Source organism: Vulpes vulpes, chromosome 11 (genome assembly GCF_048418805.1).
Source record: "Vulpes vulpes isolate BD-2025 chromosome 11, VulVul3, whole genome shotgun sequence".
In the NCBI taxonomy this organism is placed as follows: Eukaryota; Metazoa; Chordata; class Mammalia; order Carnivora; family Canidae; genus Vulpes; species Vulpes vulpes.
This window is the reverse complement of record NC_132790.1, coordinates 28,915,983-28,936,304: the sequence shown is the minus strand read 5'-3', so window position 1 is coordinate 28,936,304 and position 20,322 is coordinate 28,915,983. Positions and strand designations below refer to the sequence as shown.

General features: G+C 38.5%; 1 protein-coding gene across 2 annotated transcripts in view; it reads left to right on the top strand.

Moving 5' to 3' along the window:
* Nucleotides 1–4,438, top strand: part of RSF1 (remodeling and spacing factor 1) — a 152,750-nt gene extending 148,312 nt beyond the window's left edge. For both annotated transcript variants that reach the window (XM_026010426.2, XM_026010425.2), the window contains exon 16: nt 1,887–4,438. In XM_026010426.2, coding sequence (XP_025866211.1) covers nt 1,887–2,449 — 563 coding nt within the window. In that variant the 3' untranslated portion in view covers nt 2,450–4,438. The remainder of the gene's footprint in view (nt 1–1,886) is intronic.
* Nucleotides 4,439–20,322: the final 15,884 nt, after the last annotated feature.

Genomic DNA, 20,322 nt, shown 5'->3' with positions numbered 1-20,322 from the left:
TGTCTCGATTGTAATAATTAAACTCTTCATGAAATAGACAAATCTCAGAAAATTAAGATTGGAGCAAGAATTCTGCTTCCTTATTATTCACGGCCCTCATTTTGAAATAACTTGTGATTGGATAACTGAACAATTTCAGATACAGATGCCTGCTCTCTCTTTCTACCTTGACAGTGAGCTTCAGTTGGTAACTGTATTATTTCTTAATAATAGTTTTAATTGTATTCTATACCAGGAGTGTAGGAAAAGCTCTCCAATATGAATTTGTGATATCCATTTAGTCTTATGGTTATTCCAGTTCTTATAAATATGATTCTAACCCTCACTTTTGCCCCTTTCTTTTGACTTACTTAATTCTTTGTCATTTATGATCTGTTTTGAAGATTTCAAAGACCTTATCAATTAAGTTTGAGCCCAAGCTAGGTAAAGGAGGAAAAAAAAGTTTGAACATGGGAGGCTAAAGAAAGGAGGTGAACATCTGATTGTGGTTATTTCTCTTCATGTGTCATTAAAGACAGACAAATTCTATAATCCAACTATTACAAACAAATATTATTGCACTAGTCACTATTCTAGGCGCTGGGACTAGAACAGTGAACAGAACAGCCAAAAACATGTAACACCCATGTGTACCTCTTATTTTAATTAGGAGGAGAAATAATAGACAAGATAAATAAATAGAACCTGTGCTGTATTAGGTGGGGATAAATACTGTGAAGAATAAGGGAGAACAAGGAGTTGGGTTGGGAAAGTAGCTGGGACCTCCGATAGGGCACCACAGGGACACCTTACTGAGACACCTTTGAGTCAAGACCTGACAAATGTTGGAAATATGTCATGCATTTATCTGAAGGAAGAGTGATACAGGCAGATGGAACAACTAATGTGAAGGCCTAGCAACAAGTTTGTGCCTGGCATGCTCAGGAACAGAGAGGAGGCCAGGGTGGTTGAAGGAGAATGAGCGAAGGGGTGAATTGAATGAGATGCTGCAAGGACAGTAGTCAACAACTACAGCCCACTCGTTTGTGTAAATAAAGATTTTGTAAATCATGTTTTATTGGGCCAACCACGCCATTGTTTCTCTTTTTTTCTTCTTCTGTTTCTTGAAGGTAGACTCAAAGAATTTACTGTTGGGTTAGAAGGGAGAAAGAAAACAATCCAAACATAACTAAGTGATTAGAACAGTAGAGTTGCCAGTAACTAAGGTGGTGGGGACCAGAGCAGTGCAAGTTTGAGGCAAAAGCGTAGGACCTCAGTTCTGGACATGTTAGGTTTGAGATGCCTGTTTAGAAATTCCAGCATAGATGTTGAGTAGGCAGGTTGATACATGAGTGTGGAACTTAGGGGTTGCCTCAAACAAACATGAGTCATCAGCATATAGATGCAAAGCCATGAGATTAAATGAGACCACCTAGATGTAAATAGAGACAAAAAAAAGAAGACATTCAAGGACTAACAAGGAAGGACATTTAATAACATGGGTTAAGAGTTAGTGCAATATTTCAGCTGTGTAGAGAGTTGGATGCTCAGTTTAATCTTTCCTTATTATGTTTACATGATTCCATAATTTGAGGGCTAGTGGATAAGAGTTTCTTAGTGTGTGACCACCCTATCTTCATTTAATTTAAGGATCATCATATTTGTTTTCTAAGAAATCTGATTTTGCTCTTTCCTAAAATCTTAGTTAAAAAGCACACTAGTGGATCATACTGTGGATTGTTACAGTCCTGAGAGGAGAGAGAAATCAGGCCAGTTATTGGAGGGAAATATGGATGCATGGGCAAGTCTAAAAGCAGGAGATGGGGTGAATATGGGGAGGAAAGGAGAATTACTTAAATCTGATATGGTTAACTGTGTCGATGGCTTAAATGTGCTATTTATTCTAGAGAGCTATATGTCCAAGAACTCTGAAGATGATGAGCTAGCTAAAGAATCAAAGCGGTCAGTTCGAAAGCGGGGTCGAAGCACAGATGAGTATTCAGAAGCAGACGAGGAAGAAGAAGGCAAACCATCACGAAAACGGCTACACAGGATCGAGACAGATGAGGAGAGTTGTGACAATGCTCATGGAGATGCAGATCAGCCTGCTCATGACAGCCAGCCCAGGGTCCTGCCGTCACAGCAAGAGAGCACCAAGAAGCCCTATCGGATAGACAGCGATGAGGAAGAGGACTTTGAAAATGTAGGCAAGGTGGGGAGCCCTTTGGACTATAGCTTAGTGGACTTGCCCTCCACCAATGGACAGAGTCCTGGCAAAGCCATTGAGAACTTGATTGGCAAACCAGCTGAGAAGCCTCAGACCCCCAAGGACAACAGCACAGCCAGTGCAAGCCTGGCCCCCAATGGGACAAATGGTGGGCAGGAGGCAGGGGCACCAGAAGAGGAGGAAGATGAGCTTTTAAGAGTGACTGACCTTGTTGATTATGTCTGTAACAGTGAACAGTTATAAGACTTTTTTTCCATTTTTGTGCTAATTTATTCCACGGTAGCTCTCACACCAGCGGGCCAGTTATTAAAAGCTGTTTTATTTTTCCTAGAAAACTCCACTACAGAATGACTTTTTAGAAGAAAAATTTCAACAAACCCTGAAGTCTTTCTGTGAAGTGACCAGTTTTGAACTTTGAAGATAAATAATTGCTGTAAATTCCTTTTGATTTTCTTTTTCCAAGTTCATGGTCCTTGGTAATTTCATTCATGGAAAAAAATCTTATTATAATAACAACAAAGATTTGTATATTTTTGACTTTATATTTCCTGAGCTCTCCTGACTTTGTGAAAAAGGGTGGATAAGAATGCATTCCGAATCTGTGAGGACCCAAAACAGAATTAGGGGTGGGAGAAAGCACTTGTGCTTTAGCTTTTTCATATTAAATATATATTATATTTAAACATTCATGGCATATATGATGATGAACAGACTGTTTAAAAGCTCCAGTCTGTATTGTTGCAGTTTGAGAACTGTAGATAACATCATACATAAGTCATTCAGTAACAGAATTCATGATGTCAGCTTGTTTACTATTGGAGATAACCACACTTAATAAAGAAGAGACGGAGAAAGCACCATCATTAAAAACTCTAACCTGAGTTTCTGTTATAGCGGAGTTTCTTATTTAAAAAAAAAATCATCTGAAAAACATTTGTACAGTAAAATGTATAATGAAGCTTTGACAACCAGATTGTGCTAGCAGCAATTTTTTTTAAGCAGCTTTATGCAGTGGTGATGAAGTGGCCTCTAATATACTATCAATAGAGAGTTATTAGTGAAATAAGTATGGTCTTTCTTTAGGCCCAAGTGGACTGTAAACTTTGCAGATAGTTGTAACTCTTGTCTTCTGGCCACTTAATATCTAAATATCTGAAATACCCCATTTTGAAAGAAATACATCTATACATAACATACATGAAGAGATGCTAAGCTGACAGCGGTATTTTAGCACATTTGAAGACGGGGAAAGGATTTTCAGGTGAATTTTAACTGGTCTATTCTTGCCCTTAGTATCTACTTCAAATTGAAGTCTACAAACAAAGCAGTTCCTTTGGGAGGTTTTTAGTTTGAGTTTTAGCATGTATGTGTGTGTATATGTGTGTGTGTATGTGTGTGCATTGGAATTTCCTATCTGCCTGGATATATTAGCAGGGTTTGAATGTAGTTTTGGCCTTTGGCCATTAGACTTCTATTAAAATTCATTAATAGTCACACAACCAACCTAGAGTTGATTGAGAACCGCCAGTCTGCTTACTGGGCATGACATCCATTTTAAACATCTCAACACTTTAAAGAGAGATATGCCCCTTTGTTTCAAGGAAAAGGGGTTTATAATTAAATACCTAACATGTAATTGACACTAAAATATGAACTTTGTCTTATTTAGTTACTGTTACAGCTGTAAAATTCCCGGCAGAGCCATAAATAACGTTGTATAAAGTATAGCACTTGTGATTAAACCTTGCCTGTCAAATTCCGAAACCTTCAGCCATTACTTCTGTGAATACTTTTGCCCTGGGATTTGGGTTTTTCTGTTCCAGTGTTGTGTCTGTTGCCGGCAATGGACACACCATATCTGCTGCTGGCCCAAGAACTTTGTTGATTTTTCTTTCCAAATTAAGCATTATATGTGCTAGTCAGTGTATAGTAAAGCACTTCTCTTTTTTATTATTAAAAAGCTGGCATTAGACTTGCATTATAAATACCTCTCTAGAAACTTTATACTCCTTTCCCTTCCTCAACAGGTGTTGCCCTTAAATCTTATCTTTTGGCCTTGAAAGTTTATAGCTGTTGTTTTTCATTTGTTGGTTCTTTTGTTTGTTGTGTTTTGTTTCACTTTAGTTGTGTAGTACCTGCCCATTAATATTTTTGCTTTGATTCTAGCAATGTATATGTATCTGTATAAAAAATAAAATAATGAAAGCAGCCTAAAAATAGGATGCACCCATAGCACGTGGTTCCAAGCAAGTTGTGATTTGTATTTTGAGACAATGTTCTGCTGGAAGGGAGGGAAGGGCTTTACACTTACAGACAGTGGAGCAAGGTTATTGCCATAAGGAGCCACAGTCACTTACCAAGCCTCCTTTCTAGCCAAGTTGGTTCATTGGTTTGAAAATCAGTTACGAATGGTTGTTAGCTTTTTTTAAACGATCTAATAGGCAGGCAATAGAAGGATTCCTACTAGTGCCAGGTAAGTGGTTTGAATGTGCAGGTGGCCTCCACTGCCCCCGTTCCTCCTCTGCCATTTTAGTCCTGTAGCTGGGTAAAGCCACTACCACGTAGAAACTCCCACGTACCCCGTCTCTACCTCTGGACACACCAACTTCTGCTTCCACCACTCTGTAGTTAAGCAAGTGATCACAAATATCCAATGGGTAGATTATTTATTTTACAGATGCCTAATGTGAAATAAGGAGCTCTTTTTATCTTTTTCCTACAGAGAGCAAAAAGGTCATTGTTACCATGGTAAAGACGGAGTATTCAGTTAGCATAGGTCCCACTGACATGGGTTATGATACCACTTTTGCTGCCTATTAATTTACTGAACTTGAATCAAGTATGAACTTGAGAGTGAATGCCTGCCTTCTAATCTTACATTCTGATTAAGCCAATTAACTGTTTCATCTACAAAGAGTGCAATCTAAACAGCTCATACTTACAAATTATTATGCAGAGAGGTTAATTATGGCCAATTAGATGTTGGGCAGTTCAAAACCAATTCTGCTGTTTGATGATTAGATTTGGTCCCTTATAAAGTCTTGTGTTCACTGAAATATTAACTGAACATGCTTTGAAGAAGTTTTTTAAAATGGTAGGAAAAAGTAAATGTTCTTTATCCAAAGGTGTAATTCAGTCATTAGGAACTGGACAGAGTGTAGGAAAGCAGCAGCTCATCTAGAGTTTAGAATGTGTTGGATCCTTAGAGTACTAACCATGGATTTAGATCCATTGTAGCTGCCATATAATAGAGTCCTTTGATACTTTAAACTTTTTTTGAAATACAGGTGGACTCCCAATGTCAAACTCCACAGTCTATAGCACATGTAAAAAAGGGGAGATGTAGTTTAGTGTGCAGCATATTTAGTTTGCAATTTCTGTAAAGGTTTGAAAACTGGCCAAATTTTCACAACACAGAAGCTTTGAATTAAAATATGTGACAAGAACTCAGACTGAGAATACACATCTTGGTTTCATAGACTTGTGTCGATGAAATAGGGTTTAGTGTAAAACATTGTCCTTTGTTGGCACATTATTAAAGAATGATGGCAGAGATATTTTCAAGAGTATATTTGCTATATTGAAGTTGGGTTTCCTCCTTGACATGTCTTTTTCCAGTTGGTCAAGGTTGCAGATGCAGAGAATAAAGAGGAATTTTATTTAGAATAAATTCATGTCTGCTGATAGTTTGTTTTTTTTAATATGACCTGCCAAAGAACCAAGGACTTCGAATGCTAAAGAAATTGTTGAAAAAACATTTTAAATTAAATTTAAAAGGATATTACAAACTCCAGTTTTCACTTGTTGGTTGATACCCTATCCCATAATATGCATCTGAACAAAGTATGTATATTAAAAATGTAGGCATATCCTTGTTTAGAGGTAAAGTATTGGGAAAATGATACCGATATTTAAATGGGCTTGATGGAATTTACTTTAGCACAAAGAATTCCTTTTTAGCTTGTTTGTGGGGATGAGAGATGTTAACCATTCCCTAGTTCTACCATATGACTGAAAGGAACCCAATGAATCTGTAAGTTTTAATAATCAGAAAAAGTTGTGAACTCTGCCCTTCACCAACACAGTGAAATAGGTCCATGATTGCCTCACAGCTATAGAACAAGTATTCAAAGACCCACATCTTTTTTTTTTAAATAGAACATACATATATGTATGTATATATATATATATAAGTTAATATGTGTATACATACTTTAGATGTTAGTAAAAATGAATCCTCTGAAATCATTAACTGACTTAAAAAGACATAAGACAAATAATTGTACCTGATGTGAAATTATGAACATTTAATTACAGAAAGTCTAGAGAAAAATAGTGAGGTTTCTCTTCTTAGTTTGACATTCTAAAAAAATATTCCTGGTTCTCCAAGAAGTAAGAATGCCAAGACTGCATATCTGCTATTGTCTACCTAGTCCTCTGTTTAATATTGTTATTAAACCTTTTTAGAATAAAATCCATTCCTATTTTATCCACCATTCCCAGTATGTACCTGTAAACCTACTTTGCAAGTGGCAGTTCAACTGCTGATTTTCTTATTTTTATATCAGTCCCAAAAGACAAGGCCCTTTGCTATCAATGTATTTAAACTGAGTTATCGTGTTATGTGTACACTTAATAATTTGTTTTCAAGATATTTCACTTCAACTTAAATCATCATTTAACATTTTTTTTGAGTGCCAAGAATTGCTAAGTAACTATGTAACATACTGAAGAGAGTCATTCCCCAGCAAGCAAGTGGTCTTCATAAGCCAAACTGTAGTGTGCTTGGTATATAACCACTTTAGATTGTACACTCAATACTTTATTCATATAAACCCTCTCAGAAATTTGAGTAGAATAGAATTCCATTAGTGAATTTTTTTCCCTCATTTTGGTCATGTAAACTCAATCTTTTTTTCACTTTATATTTATACAGTTTCATTCTGGGAAATGCTGCAAACCCATTCTGGCACATTGTGATTTCAGTTAATGAAAATGTTAATTTTATTTTAATAATTTTTAAGATTTATCTATCCTATGCATAAGTTATACAAGAGGGCATAACAAATTATTAGATGAGTAGAAATTTATTAAGCTCCTTAGACATTTTGAATGAGAAAAAAACATTTAAAGGAACTACATTTGTGTTTTTTGCCAAACCGGTACAAGCTAGTAAATGCACTAAGGACTGAGTGACCTGCCTTGTTCATTTTGCCACTGGATGATGTAAGTTAAGAATGGAACTGTTAACCCTAATTATATATTTTCTTGACTTTCATCACTTTCTAAAGAAATCTAATTTAAGTGTTTGGGGTTTTGTTTGACCTGTATTTATTGAGTTCTGGTCATAGACCAGGAGCTGCATGTCATGCTTATGGATGACCAGAACACAGTCATTGGGATACTTAATGGCTCAAGACCTTCTGAATCATTTAACTTATTTTGTATGTTGCAAAAAAAAAAAAAATTTATTTTGCTTGAGAGTCACATTTTTTATATAATTGTACAGCTTTTAAGGGTTGGGAGGTGGAAAGATACCCTAAAATAGGATGTAGATTTTTACAATTGTGTTTATGCTAGAACATCTACAGGTGCATTATGTAATTAAAACTAAAATTGTTTAAAAATCTGTGCCATGGTCTTTTTCATTTTCCTGCCCTTTAGCAGAGTTGGTGCATGTCAATACTGCTATGTGGACAAGCCTTGGAATTAGGCTTATAACCCTTATTTCCAAAGCTTTAAGATCATTGCATGAAAATTATACACAAACACGTATACACATACACACACATACATAAAGACACATAACATGTACACACACAGATCTAGTTTATATTAGTGTAAATGAATTTTCAATTTCGGAACAGCTGTAATAGCCTAAATTTGGCAGTTAACAGCATATTATAGTGTGTGATTTTTGTAATGCCGAACTAGGGTATTCTAATTGTTGGTCTGATGTTTTCTTAGCAAAGTAGCTTCTTGATAATAGTATGAATTGTAGCTTGCCCAAACCTGCCAGGAGGTTTTGCATACACCTTGAAAGAGAGTGTCCCTTGCTGGGATAGGTGGGGTGGGTTGGGGCAGAGCTTCGTTTCTTTTCAATCTGTAAAAGAAGGAAATCTAGAATTGCTTGATTTGATTCTTACTATTCAGTAGACTTAATTTCACAGGAATATTTTTCTGCTGGAAGGGATATCAAATTCAAATTCAAATTCTCTCCACATTTGATGAAAAGTATCTTTAAAGCTTGTAGAGTTGCCGATTCTAGCAGTCTTTTACATGGCACATTTTACCATAACTTAAGATACCAGTATGTTTGCCATCTGATAATTTTACCATTCTAGTTTCTCACCTTTATAGCACAAGTGTATTCTTATAAAGAATTAAGTTCATCTAAGTGTGTCAAAATTTCTATCTAAACTACCTTAATCTATTGTCAGCTAATGTGGGATTGTCAGTTTCTTTGCTATCTTCACCCATTCAGAGGTGAAGTCTGGGAATCATGAATTTCCAGGTGAATACAAATTCCAGATAAGAATTTGTAAATGGTATATGTTAAATTTTCATTTTGATTTTAAAGTAATAGTGGCTGAGATTCAGGGGGCATTTGATCAAATGCCTCTTGGATTTTCAGACATGCTTATATGAAATGCTTTATTTTCCTATGCATAAAAAATTATTCCTGGAATAGGTTCTCAGAATGCTTTATTTTATTTCTAGGAGATGAGAGCTAAAGCAGAAGCTCCATGGTTAGCATAAAACTGTTGAGGTAATCAGGACTGTGCTGTTAGTCAAACAGGGGAAGCTGGAATGCTCTCTGCCACATATAATGTACTGCATGTGTGTGTGTTGGGGGGGAGATTTGAAAACTGGAAATGTAATTCCAATAATGCACAAGGTAAATTTTGTGCATAGAAAATATGGGAATTCCTGCTAGCTTAAAGCTTCAGGGGTTAACTGCAGTGTATGAACACCTAGTGTGTTAGAATTGCAGTGCATAGTTGTTTAAATATAATATTCCTTGTAAGTGACAACCAAAATATGTTGTGGCTGGTGCCAATATTTTTTGTTAATGAAATGTTCAATGTCTCACTACAGTCTGATCAGAACTCTTGGTGTTATAAGCCAGGCCTAAAGCTATTTTATAGCTATTGGCCTAATTGTGTAACTTTTCCTTTCAAAATGTTTTATTATAATACTTCTGTCATTTCTTTCACTTAATATATGTCAATTGTCATAATAAAAAATTTAAATAATTTGATGTATTTAGCATGATGTGTTTGCAAACTTAGTTTATTTTCAACTTCATGGCACATAGAAGGCTAAGAATTTTCAGTAATAGTTGACAAAGGCTGAAAATTTTGTCATCTAAGGAACAGATGAATTGTTTTCTACTATCTAGAATGTAAATTTGCGCGTGTATCAATTTCCCCAAAGTAATTTTTAAGACTGTATGCCAGCTAGGTGAGTTATAGATTTTAGAAGGTTATCTTTTGAAAGATTTCCCTTTAACTTCTAGAGAACTCACACGTTTTTTAAAAAACATTTATTTACTCATGAGGGACACAGAGAGGCAGAGACACAGGCAGAGGGAAAAGCAGACTCCACACAAAGCCCGACGTGGGACCCAACTCTGGACTCCGGGATCATACCCAGAGCTGAAGGCAGATCCTCAACTGCTGAGCCACCCAGGCATCCCTCTTTTCTTTTAAAAACTGAGAATTGGTGTATTATACTGGGGCCATTTAATAGAGGCATAATTATAAAAAATAATGAAAAGATTCCTAGTGAAACTAAGTTAAATGTTGGGTGAAATGAATGCTTGTATCATTTTGACCCTTCAATGACTTTGCATGAGTTCTTTAAGGTCCTCAAAGTCCAAATGAAAATCAAAGAAAAAGAGGATCCTCTAAGAGGATGTGATTTAATATTTGCAGCATTAGTTTAGCACATGAAAGCATATCCCAAATGGAAAGTTACCCAGGAACCAACTAGTTGACAGTACAGGCCTATAGCTTCCTGTTTTTCTTGCCCACTTCAGAGCTACTTTATCCACACTCAAGTTCTCAACCTTGTCTCCAGCCTTCTCCAAGAAGGAGGTGTCTCCTGTTTTTATCACATCACTTCTGTGTCCCTGATCTGGCCCCTTCCCTCTTGCTTCCTGTGGGACTTCACATTTCAGTGATGTCACTACTCTCCACCCTTCTATACTCAAGTCCTTTTTATACAAACCTCTATCCTGGAAAACAAAAGTGTTACCCTGTCTTCCATTCAATCTGCCTCTCAGTTATTTCTTATTTGACTGCCAGCCTATAGAAATGGTAAATTTTATTGGAAGACTCACTGAAATGCCAGAAATTCCTAAGAGAAACTCTGGGAAACTAGCAGGATTCTCAGCCACATACTGGAACTCCATCTTTAGGAACAACTATTACAGAAAGCTGAAATTGACAATGGGGAAAGATGTTACTCCCTGTTCCCTGCAATTGTTTCCTATCTTTCTGCGAAGACTCCCGTTTTCTTCTGACTTTGGCATTATGCCTGCTAGCAGGATGCCAGTAATTGCACTGTGAACTCATGCAACAAATAGCTCTTACTCTATCACTTGGAGCCAAAAAGTTGGAAGGACTTGATTAATGATGATAGAACCTGATTAGAACCTGTGCTGTCTCTAGCTTGAACCATAAAAGTAAATTTTCTGTATTTCCAAGTCTAATGTTTTGGTTTGTTTTTTAAAAATAAGGATGAATTTTGAGGTAACTAGGGCTTACCAACAATCAAGAGAAGCAAGCTGGCTCAATTCTGGAAAACCAGAAAATTGGTTTCAGATTCAGACTGATCTAGAAGGCAGGGCTAGAGTTTTAACTGGAATAAGCAGAATGAGGACAGTGCAGAAGAGGCAAGGACCCAAAACCAGAAAAGGCATATGAGAGGGGAAGACAGGGCTAGGAAGCAGTCTTTGTGGTGCTTGTCTTCTCTGAGACACAGCCACTTCTAAAAATTTAGATGTGCTTATGCAGTGATTTCCAAACCAAATGGTAAATTTCATTTTAAAACCTTTCTTCTTGGTTTTTAAAATTGAGATGAAATTCACATACCATAAAATTCACCACTTAAAAGATGTACAATTTAAAGGTCCTTAGTATATTCACAAGGTTGTCATCACCCCCAAAAGAAACCCAGTGTATGGGCAGTCAGTCACCATTTTCCCCTTCCCCTGAGACCCTGGCAACTACTAACCTACTTTCTGTCTGTAAGGACTTGCCTGTTCTGGATGTTTTATATAAATGGAATCATACAATATGTGGCTTTTTGTGTCTGACTTTTTCTTTAGCATGTTTTCATGACTTCATCCATGTTTTAGCATGAATCAGTACTGCATTCCTTTTTATGGATGAATAATATTCTACTATGTTGTTTATTCATTCATCTTGTTTAACCATTCATCAGTTGATGGATATTTGAATTATTTCCACTGTGGGGCTATTATGAATAATAAACATTCCAGTACAGGTTTTGTGTGGAAATGTTTTCAGTTCTCTTATGTACATACTTAAGAATGGAATTGCTAGATCATATGGTAACTCTTGTTTCACATTTCCAGGAATTGCTAAACTGTTTTACACAGCATCTGCATCTTTTTACATTCCAACTGGCAATGCACGAGGGTTCCAATTTCTTCACATTAATAACACTTACTCTTGTCAATCTCTTTTTATTAGAGCCATCCTAGTGGATATGAAGTGGTTTCCCATTGTGGTTTCAATTTGCATTTCCCTGAAGATTAACAATATTGAGCACCTTCCCATGTGTTATTGGCCCATTGTTTAACTTCTTGTCAGAAACATCTGTTCAGATTCTTTGCCCATTTTTTAAAAATTTGATTATCTGTATTTTTATTATGAGTCTTATAATGGATACCAATCCTTACCAAATATAGGACTCACAAATATTTTCTCTGATTCTTCAGTCTTTTTACTTTCTTGATGGTATTCTTTGACACAAAGAAGTTTTAAATTTTGATGAAGTCCAATTTGTTTTTCTTCTTTGTGTGCTCATGCTTTAGACATCATAACCTATGAAACTGTTTGCTAATGCAATGTCACAAAAATTTGTTTTGTTTTATCTAAGAGTTTTATGGGTTTAGTTCTTAAGTTTAGGTGATTGAGGGGCGCCTGGGTGGGTCAGTGGTTGAGCATCTGCCTTTGGCTCAGGATAGAGTCCAGAGTCAGGCTCCCTGCGGGGAGCCTGCTTCTCCCTCTGCCTAGGTCTCTGCCTCCCTCTGTGTCTCTCATGAATAAGTACATAAAAACCTAAAAAAAAAAAAAAAAAAGTTTAGGTGATTGATTCATTCTGAGTTATTTTTGTATATGTGTCAGGGAGAGATCCAAATTCATTCTTTTTATGTGTGGCTTTTCACTTATACCAGCACCATTTATTGAAAAACTGTTCTTTCCCTCACTGAATTATCTTAGCATCCTTGTCAAAACTCAATGGACCAGAAATGTATGGGTTTACTTCTGGACTCTTAATTTTATTCCACTGATCTATTTATCTATCCTTATGCCAGTACTACACAATCTTAATTACTGTAGCTCTGTGGTAAGTTTTAAAATCAGGAAGTGAGTCCTCCAACCTCTTTTTCTCTCTTTATAACATTATTTTCACAGTTCTGGTTACGCTTTAATATCCATTTCAGGTTCAGTTTGTCAATTTCTGTAAAAAAAAAGACAATTGGAATTTTGATAGGGATTGCATTTAATTTGTAGGTCTGTTTTTTTTTAATTCCCAAGAGATTTGAAAATATACTTACCAAAAATATATATACATATACATGAAAAGCTAATAAATACATGAAGATGTGTTTAACACTATTAGTTATCAGAGAAATGTGAATTAAAATCACAGTAAGATACACTATACACCCACTAGAGTGGTTAAAATGAAAAAGACTGACATTAAATGTTGATAAGGCTATGGAGCAGCTGGATCTCCCATACATTTTGCTGGTGGGAATATAAAATGGTAAAACCACTTGGAAACTATTGGCAGTTTCTTTAAAAAGTAGACAAACTAACCTATAACATAGCAATTCTACTTGTAGGTACTTACCTTAAAGAAATGAAAACCTATATCCACACAAGCCCATGTATAAGAATGTTCAGGGGCTCCTGGGTGGCTCAGTGGCTGAGCATCTGCCTTCGGTTTAGGGCATGATCCCAGATCCAGGCATCAAGCCCCATATCAGGCTCCCTGCAAGGAGTCTGCTTCTCCCTCTGCCTGTGTCTCTGCATCTCTCATGAATAAATAAATAAAATCTTTTAAAAAATATTAACAAAGCTTTATTCATAATGGTCAAAAACCAGAAAGAGCTCAGATGTCTATCAACAGAACAAATAAAGAAACTGTGGTATATTCACACGATGGAATACAACTCAGCAATAAAAAGGATCAAACCACTGATTAACAACATGAATGTGTCTCAAAAACATGCTGAGTAAAAGGGGATTTCCACAAAAGCATTTATTCTGTATATTCCATTTATATATAAAATTCTAGTATGGACTAAAATAATCTACAGTGATAAAAATCAGATTAATGGTTGCTTCTGGGAGAGATAATCGCTAGTAGAAAGAGAAAGAGGGAATTGTCCAGGGTAATGGAAATGTTTTGTATATCAATAGAATCGTATGTGTATTTGTCAAAACTACATTTAAGGACCATGCATTTCAAGATGTAAAATATACTTCATCAGAAAAAAAAATTTTTTCAACATCAGGCTTGAATTCAAGACTCTGAGATCAAGACCTGAGCTGAAATCAGGAGTTGGATTAACTGACTGAGCCACCCAGGCGCCCCACTTCATCAGAAAATTCTTTAGAAACTTGGGCAACCCGGGTGGCTCAGCAGTTTAGCGCCACCTTCAGCCCAGGGCGTGATCCTGGAGACCCAGGATCAAGTCCCACATCAGGCTCCCTTCATGGAGCCTGCTTCTCCCTCTGCCTGTGTGTCTTTGCCTCTCTGTGTGTCTCTCATGAATAAATAAAATCTTTAAAAAATAATATTAAAATTATTTTTTAATATTAAAATTAAAAGAAAAGAAACTTGAATCCTGGGATGCCTGGGTGGCTCAGTGGTTGAGCATCTGCCTTTGGCTCAGGTCGTGATCCTGGGGTCCTGGGATGGAGTCCCACATGTGCTCCCTACAGGAAGCCTGCTTCTCCCTCTGCCTATGTCTCTGTCTCTCTGTGTGTGTCTCTCATGAATTAAAAAGAAAAAACAAAGCTTGAATCCTTATCCAAATTTATGTTACAGCATTTCACAATTCATCATACACAATACACACTTTATTTCTTTTCACACGGCTAATTCTAAATGATAATTACTATTTTTTTTTTAATTTTATTTAGGCATCCCTGGATGATAATTATTTAAGATGCCACTCAGGTACCACCTCTTCCAAGAAGTCTGTCCTCATCCTTCAGGTTGAACTAGGTGCTCCTGCATAATGCTGCATATTCTATATTATACTGCTTAATGAACTACATTGTAATTGTTTTTCCAGCCCTTGTTTGATAAGCAAGGGCTATCTGCTCTCAATCTCAATGTCTGGCAAAAAGCATTACATTTAAGTCATTTAAAAATAATAGCAAATCGGGATCCCTGGGTGGCGCAGCGGTTTGGCGCCTGCCTTTGGCCCAGGGCGCGATCCTGGAGACCTGGGGTCGAATCCCACGTCGGGCTCCCGGTGCATGGAGCCTGCTTCTCCCTCCGCCTGTGTCTCTGCCTCTCTCTCTCTCTGTGACTATCATAAATAAATAAAAAAAATTAAAAAAAAATAGCAAATCTTGTTACCTAATCACAGGAAATAAACATTCTCATTTTATAGATGAGAAAACTGAGGCTCCTAAGTTAAATATTTTTTCTAAGATTCCAAGTCAATCTCCTTTTTGCTATAGCTTCTTTTAATTTTTTAAAAGACTTTATTCATTCATTCATGAAAGACGAGAGAGAGGCAGAGACACAGGCAGAGGAGAAGCAGGCTCCATGCAGGAAGCCCGATATGGGACTTGATCCCAGGGATCACACCCGGAGCCAAAGGCAGATGCTCAACCGCTGAGCCACCCAGGCGTCCCGCTTCTTTTATTTTTTTAAAGATTTTATTTATTTGAGAGAGTGAGAGAGCAGCAGACTCCTTGCTGAGTGGAGAGCCCGATGTGAGGCTCCATGCCAGGACCCTGAGATCATGACCTTAGTGGAAGGCAGATGTATAACCAACTGAGCCACCCAGGTGCTCCTACTATAGCTTCTTTTAACTCAGAGGCATAGATAATAACCTGATTCAGCTTCCATGCTAAGCACTCAGCCTCACTTTTTTTTTTTTTAAGATTGTATTTATTTATTCATGATTGAAACAGAGAGAGAGGCAGAGACACAGGCAGAGAGGGAGAAGCAGGCTCCCCATGGTGAGACTGATGTGGGACTCAACCCCAGGACTCGAAGATCACGACCTGAGGTGAAGGCAGATCCTCAACCACTGAGCCACCCGGGCATCCCATCATCACTGTTTCTTGGGCCTTTCCAATGAGTCATTTCAGGCTTCTATCTGAAAACCATTAACAGCAGAGAAGGCCAATTCTCTAAGTCCTATGGTTTCTCCCATTATTAACCTTTTAAAAATATATTTTTTATTTATGAGAGATAGCACAGAGGGAGAAGCAGACTCCCCACTGAGTGGAGAGCCTGAAGTGCTCTACCCCAGGACCCTGGGATCATGACCTGAGCCAAAGGCAGACACTTAACTGAGCCACCCAGGTGCCCCATTATTAGCCGTAAGTTTTTCGTTTATTGATAAATACATGCTTATTATAGTAAACAAAGAATAAGAAGTTAGTCACACCCCCATCACTCAGAAATAACAACTCAATATATTAACGCATTTCCCTTCAGCATTCATTTGCAGATTAAAAAATTAGTTCTTTCTGAATAAAGATCCTTCGTAATAAATTTGACAGTTTATATAACCAAACAACACACCCCATTATCTGTAAAAGCCAAATGACCCAGGCATGCAGGAAGCTTTGAAAGTGAAGAGCACAATCTGCTCCTGGGTCAGCTGCAGCCCTGAAGGGACCTGGGTTTTCAATAGAGAAGAAAGGCAGTGGCAGCTGAGGCAGCAGGAGTCAGTATTTTCCTGGCCCTACACCCTAATAGGTTAGGCTTTGAAACTTCTTGTTTCCTAAATTTCTCTGGTCACAAGATCTCTGCTGCCATATGTTTTAACATTAGCTCTTTCTTCAATTTAAGTCACTTTCTCATTCAGACTCTGGTATCTGAAAGAATGAATGTCTGCTGATGTGGTGACCTTATGCCCTGTATGATTTCTACAGCTATACATTGAAAAAAGGGACCTCAGTGGTTTCTTAAAACAAAGGCATTGCTGCCTGAACTTACCTCCTGGGCCTTTTTCAAGATTCACCATCTTCCCTAATAATCCTTGCTCTGCGATTCCAGGACGAAGGAAGAACCCAAAATGAACCTTACAACCTTAATGTTAACCTTCTGAAAGCCCTGTGCACAGTGGGGAACGATGTTGCCTGGCACACTGGTGTATAAGCAATAGGAGTTGCGAAACATCCATTAAGTTAACCTCTCAAATCCATATGCTCAAAAAAATCAATGAATTAAGAATAATTCCTTTTAAAGTTAAAATCCCATTATAGGTGTCACATCAAATGTAAGTACCTGGGCTAGCACAGAATACAAAATCACTATTCTAGTTTATTTTCTCACTTTGTGATTTTTATTTTTTTCTATAGTCTTTTTCCTCCTGGTTCATGCTTTTTCATCCATTTAATTTTACTTATCTGCTTATTCATAATCATCACCCCATTACCTTGAAGAAACAGAATTGAGTGAGAAGGTGGCAAATTCAGATTTTTATTAAGACTATTTTTTAGAGCAGTTTTAGGTTCACAACAAAATTGAGGGGATGAGACAGATATTGAGGAGCATATACCCCCGCCCCAGTCATGCACAGGCTCTTTTGTTCTCAACATTCCCTAGCAGAGTGGTACATTTGTTGTAACCGATGAACCTACATTGAGACACATTATTATCACTCAAAGTCCACAGTTTACAAGTTCAATTTTTGATAAGCTGAATGAGAAGTGTCTGTGTAATTGCCAAGTAGAGAAGTCTAGCAGGCTGTAGGATGTAAAAGAATAGTTCACTACAGAGTTCTGGGATAGAAATACAGATCTGGGGTCCCCTGCACAGGGTGGTTCAAACCATGGGCATGGAGATAAGTTTGCCAAGGAGAAGCACAGTGACAACACAATTCAAGGTTCTCTCTCATTTCTCTTTAGCTAATCTATTAGTTATTGCTAGGTTTACCCCAAAACTTAGTGACTTAAAAGAACAAATATTATCTCACAGTTTCTGTGGGCCATGAATCTGGGCCAGTTAGCTGGGTTCCTCTGCCTCAAAGCCTCTCCCAAAGCTGTAGTTGAGGTGGCAGCCAGGGCTGCAGGCATTTCATGGCATATAATACTACAAGTTTCATTAAAAAAGAAAAAGAAAAGCCCAGCAGATCCTACTTGCGGTCGCACTCTGTAACTTCCAAGGCTAGGCTGGAAGAGCAGCTTCTATCAGTCTCTCCCTTGGGATGCTCACCTTCAAAACCCAGCTGCCATACTGTATGGGCGCTCAGGCCACATGGAGAAGCCATGGAAAGGAATTCCAGCTGACAGGTCCCTCTGAGGACCCAGCTGTCAGCCACAATGTGGTAGATGTCAGCAAGGAAAGGCTGGGAATCTCCGGGGTATATCCAGTCCAGTACATACTTTTCATCAGTTCCTCCTCTTTCAATTCTATCACTCATCTTCAAAAGTTTTAAGAGGACATGTCAAGAGTATGATCCTAGTAAGAACGGATGTATAGGAGGCTTAATTCTAACTATTACCAAAAGGCAGGAACATCTTTATACCTCTCTCTTAACTAGTTGTAAAAGGTGGTGGTTTGTAGTGAAAACACTGAGCTTGACATAAAAAGTCAGGAATTTAATTTCTAGCTGAGTGAGTACTAGTAATGTAGTTTTCAGCAAATCACTTACTTTCCCTGATATTCAGTTTTCCTCTCTGTACAATGGGCATATTAACAGCCACCTGCTTACCTTACAGAACCATTATAAAGATCAAAGGAGATAATGGGTCAGAAAAGTATTCTTTTGAAAAGTAAAATTCTAGGCATCCGTGAACCCCATTAGGCCTATTGCTTCTATTACTTGTAGGGATTTATATCGGAAGCAAAAGAACAAATCCTGTGCTTCTTTAAATTCCTGGTGATATGCCGGTTTGCATTGACATACATTTGCTTAAATGCCTCCTCTGAGCTTGTCACTGTAACAGATGAGCAACTTGTCATAGTTAAGACCCCTTTTCTTCAGTCATAAACTTAAATGTTTTGCCATTAGACAATCACTTTTTAAAAAGACACTATGAAAACTATGTCAAGTTCACATGAAATTATTATAAAGGTTTAGCCAATTTTCTCTCTCCATAATTTGGGGGATTCCATTGCTGAACAAAGTATTGGCTGTTTTACTAAATAGCTGTCCCATGGAACCCTGAAACTTTATTTCCTGTATTAGATTGTTAGCCCAACTCCCAAAGCTTCCTCTGGAATTCTCCATCTTGGAGAAATGAGCCGGCATCCTTGATCACTGAGCCTGGGAGTCATCCTTGATTTCTCTCCTTCATCCACCCTCATCGGCATTTTCAACCACCTTCTTTCCTTCAGTCTCTCTCCAGATCCTGAGGATTTTATCTAGACTCTCCCACTTCCATTCTCACTGCCACTCTCTCACCTATACCATGGCAACAACTTCCTAATAACTCTCCCTGCTCCAGTGTCGCTACCAACAAGCAAATCCCAGCATAAAAATAAATAAATAAATAAATAAATAAATAAATAAATAAATAAATAAATAAAAAAAAATCGAACACTCCTCTATTCAGCAGCTAGGAAAACAGCTACTCCGCATGCCTCAACGGTGCTACAGCCTATAGGTATGATCATCCTGACTTCACAGGCAAGGAAACCTGGCCTAGAGCCGGAGGGGCCGGAATTCCGCTCTCCTGGCTGAACTCTCGCACTTCAGTGTGACGCCTCCGGCTTCGCATCTGTAAACCTGGATCGATAATAACTTTCCTCATATAACTGGCGTAAAAAGGAAATGAAGAAGTAACACTGGGGGCACCTCGGTGGCTCAGCGGTTGAGCGTCTGCCTTCCGCTCAGGTCGAGATCCCGGGATCGAGTCCCGCATGGGGCTCCCCGCAGGGAGCCTGCTTCTCCCTCTGCCTGTGTCTCTGCCTCTCTCTGCGACCCTCATGAATAAGTAAATCTTTAAAAAAGAAAATGAAAGGGATCCCTGGGTGGCGCAGTGGTTTAGCGCTTGCCTTTGGCCCAGGGCGTGATCCTGGAGACCCCGGATCGAATCCCACGTCGGGCTCCGGGTACATGGAGCCTGCTTCTCCCTCTGCCTGTGTCTCTGCCTCTCTCTCTCTCTCTCTCTGTGTGTGTGACTATCAGAAATAAATAAAAATTAAAAAAAAAAAAAAAAGAAAATAAAAGAATACTGGTAAAGGGCCTGGGACAGTATCTGGCTCCCAGCGCCCAGTTACCTTCACCGATTATTTCCTGACTAAAGATTTCGTTGCTCTTACGCTCTTCGGTGTCCAGCAAAGCAAGCAAGGGCTCCAATCTGATGGACCACCTCCTTTCCCCGCAGCGCCCCGTGTCCTCCCCGGTCCTCCCCGGGCACGGCCAGCTCTTCAGCTCTTCACGCGGACTTCATTCCCTCTTTGGGCCCGCCCTGGGGCAGCCTCGGGCCCTAGACTAGGTCGGGGGCAGCGCGCAACGCGGTTAGGCTGAGATGCGCCCCCCACCAGGCCGAGGCCCCGCGCGGGTTGAGAAGAGCCGCGAACCCGTCCGGAGACCTCCGACCTCCATGTAGACGAGCGCAGTCTCTGGTTCCTGCCCAAGGCTCAAGCCTGTTTCCTCCTTTGTAGACGAAGGGCTGTGTTATTCCCTGTGCTTCCTCCTCTCTCAGACT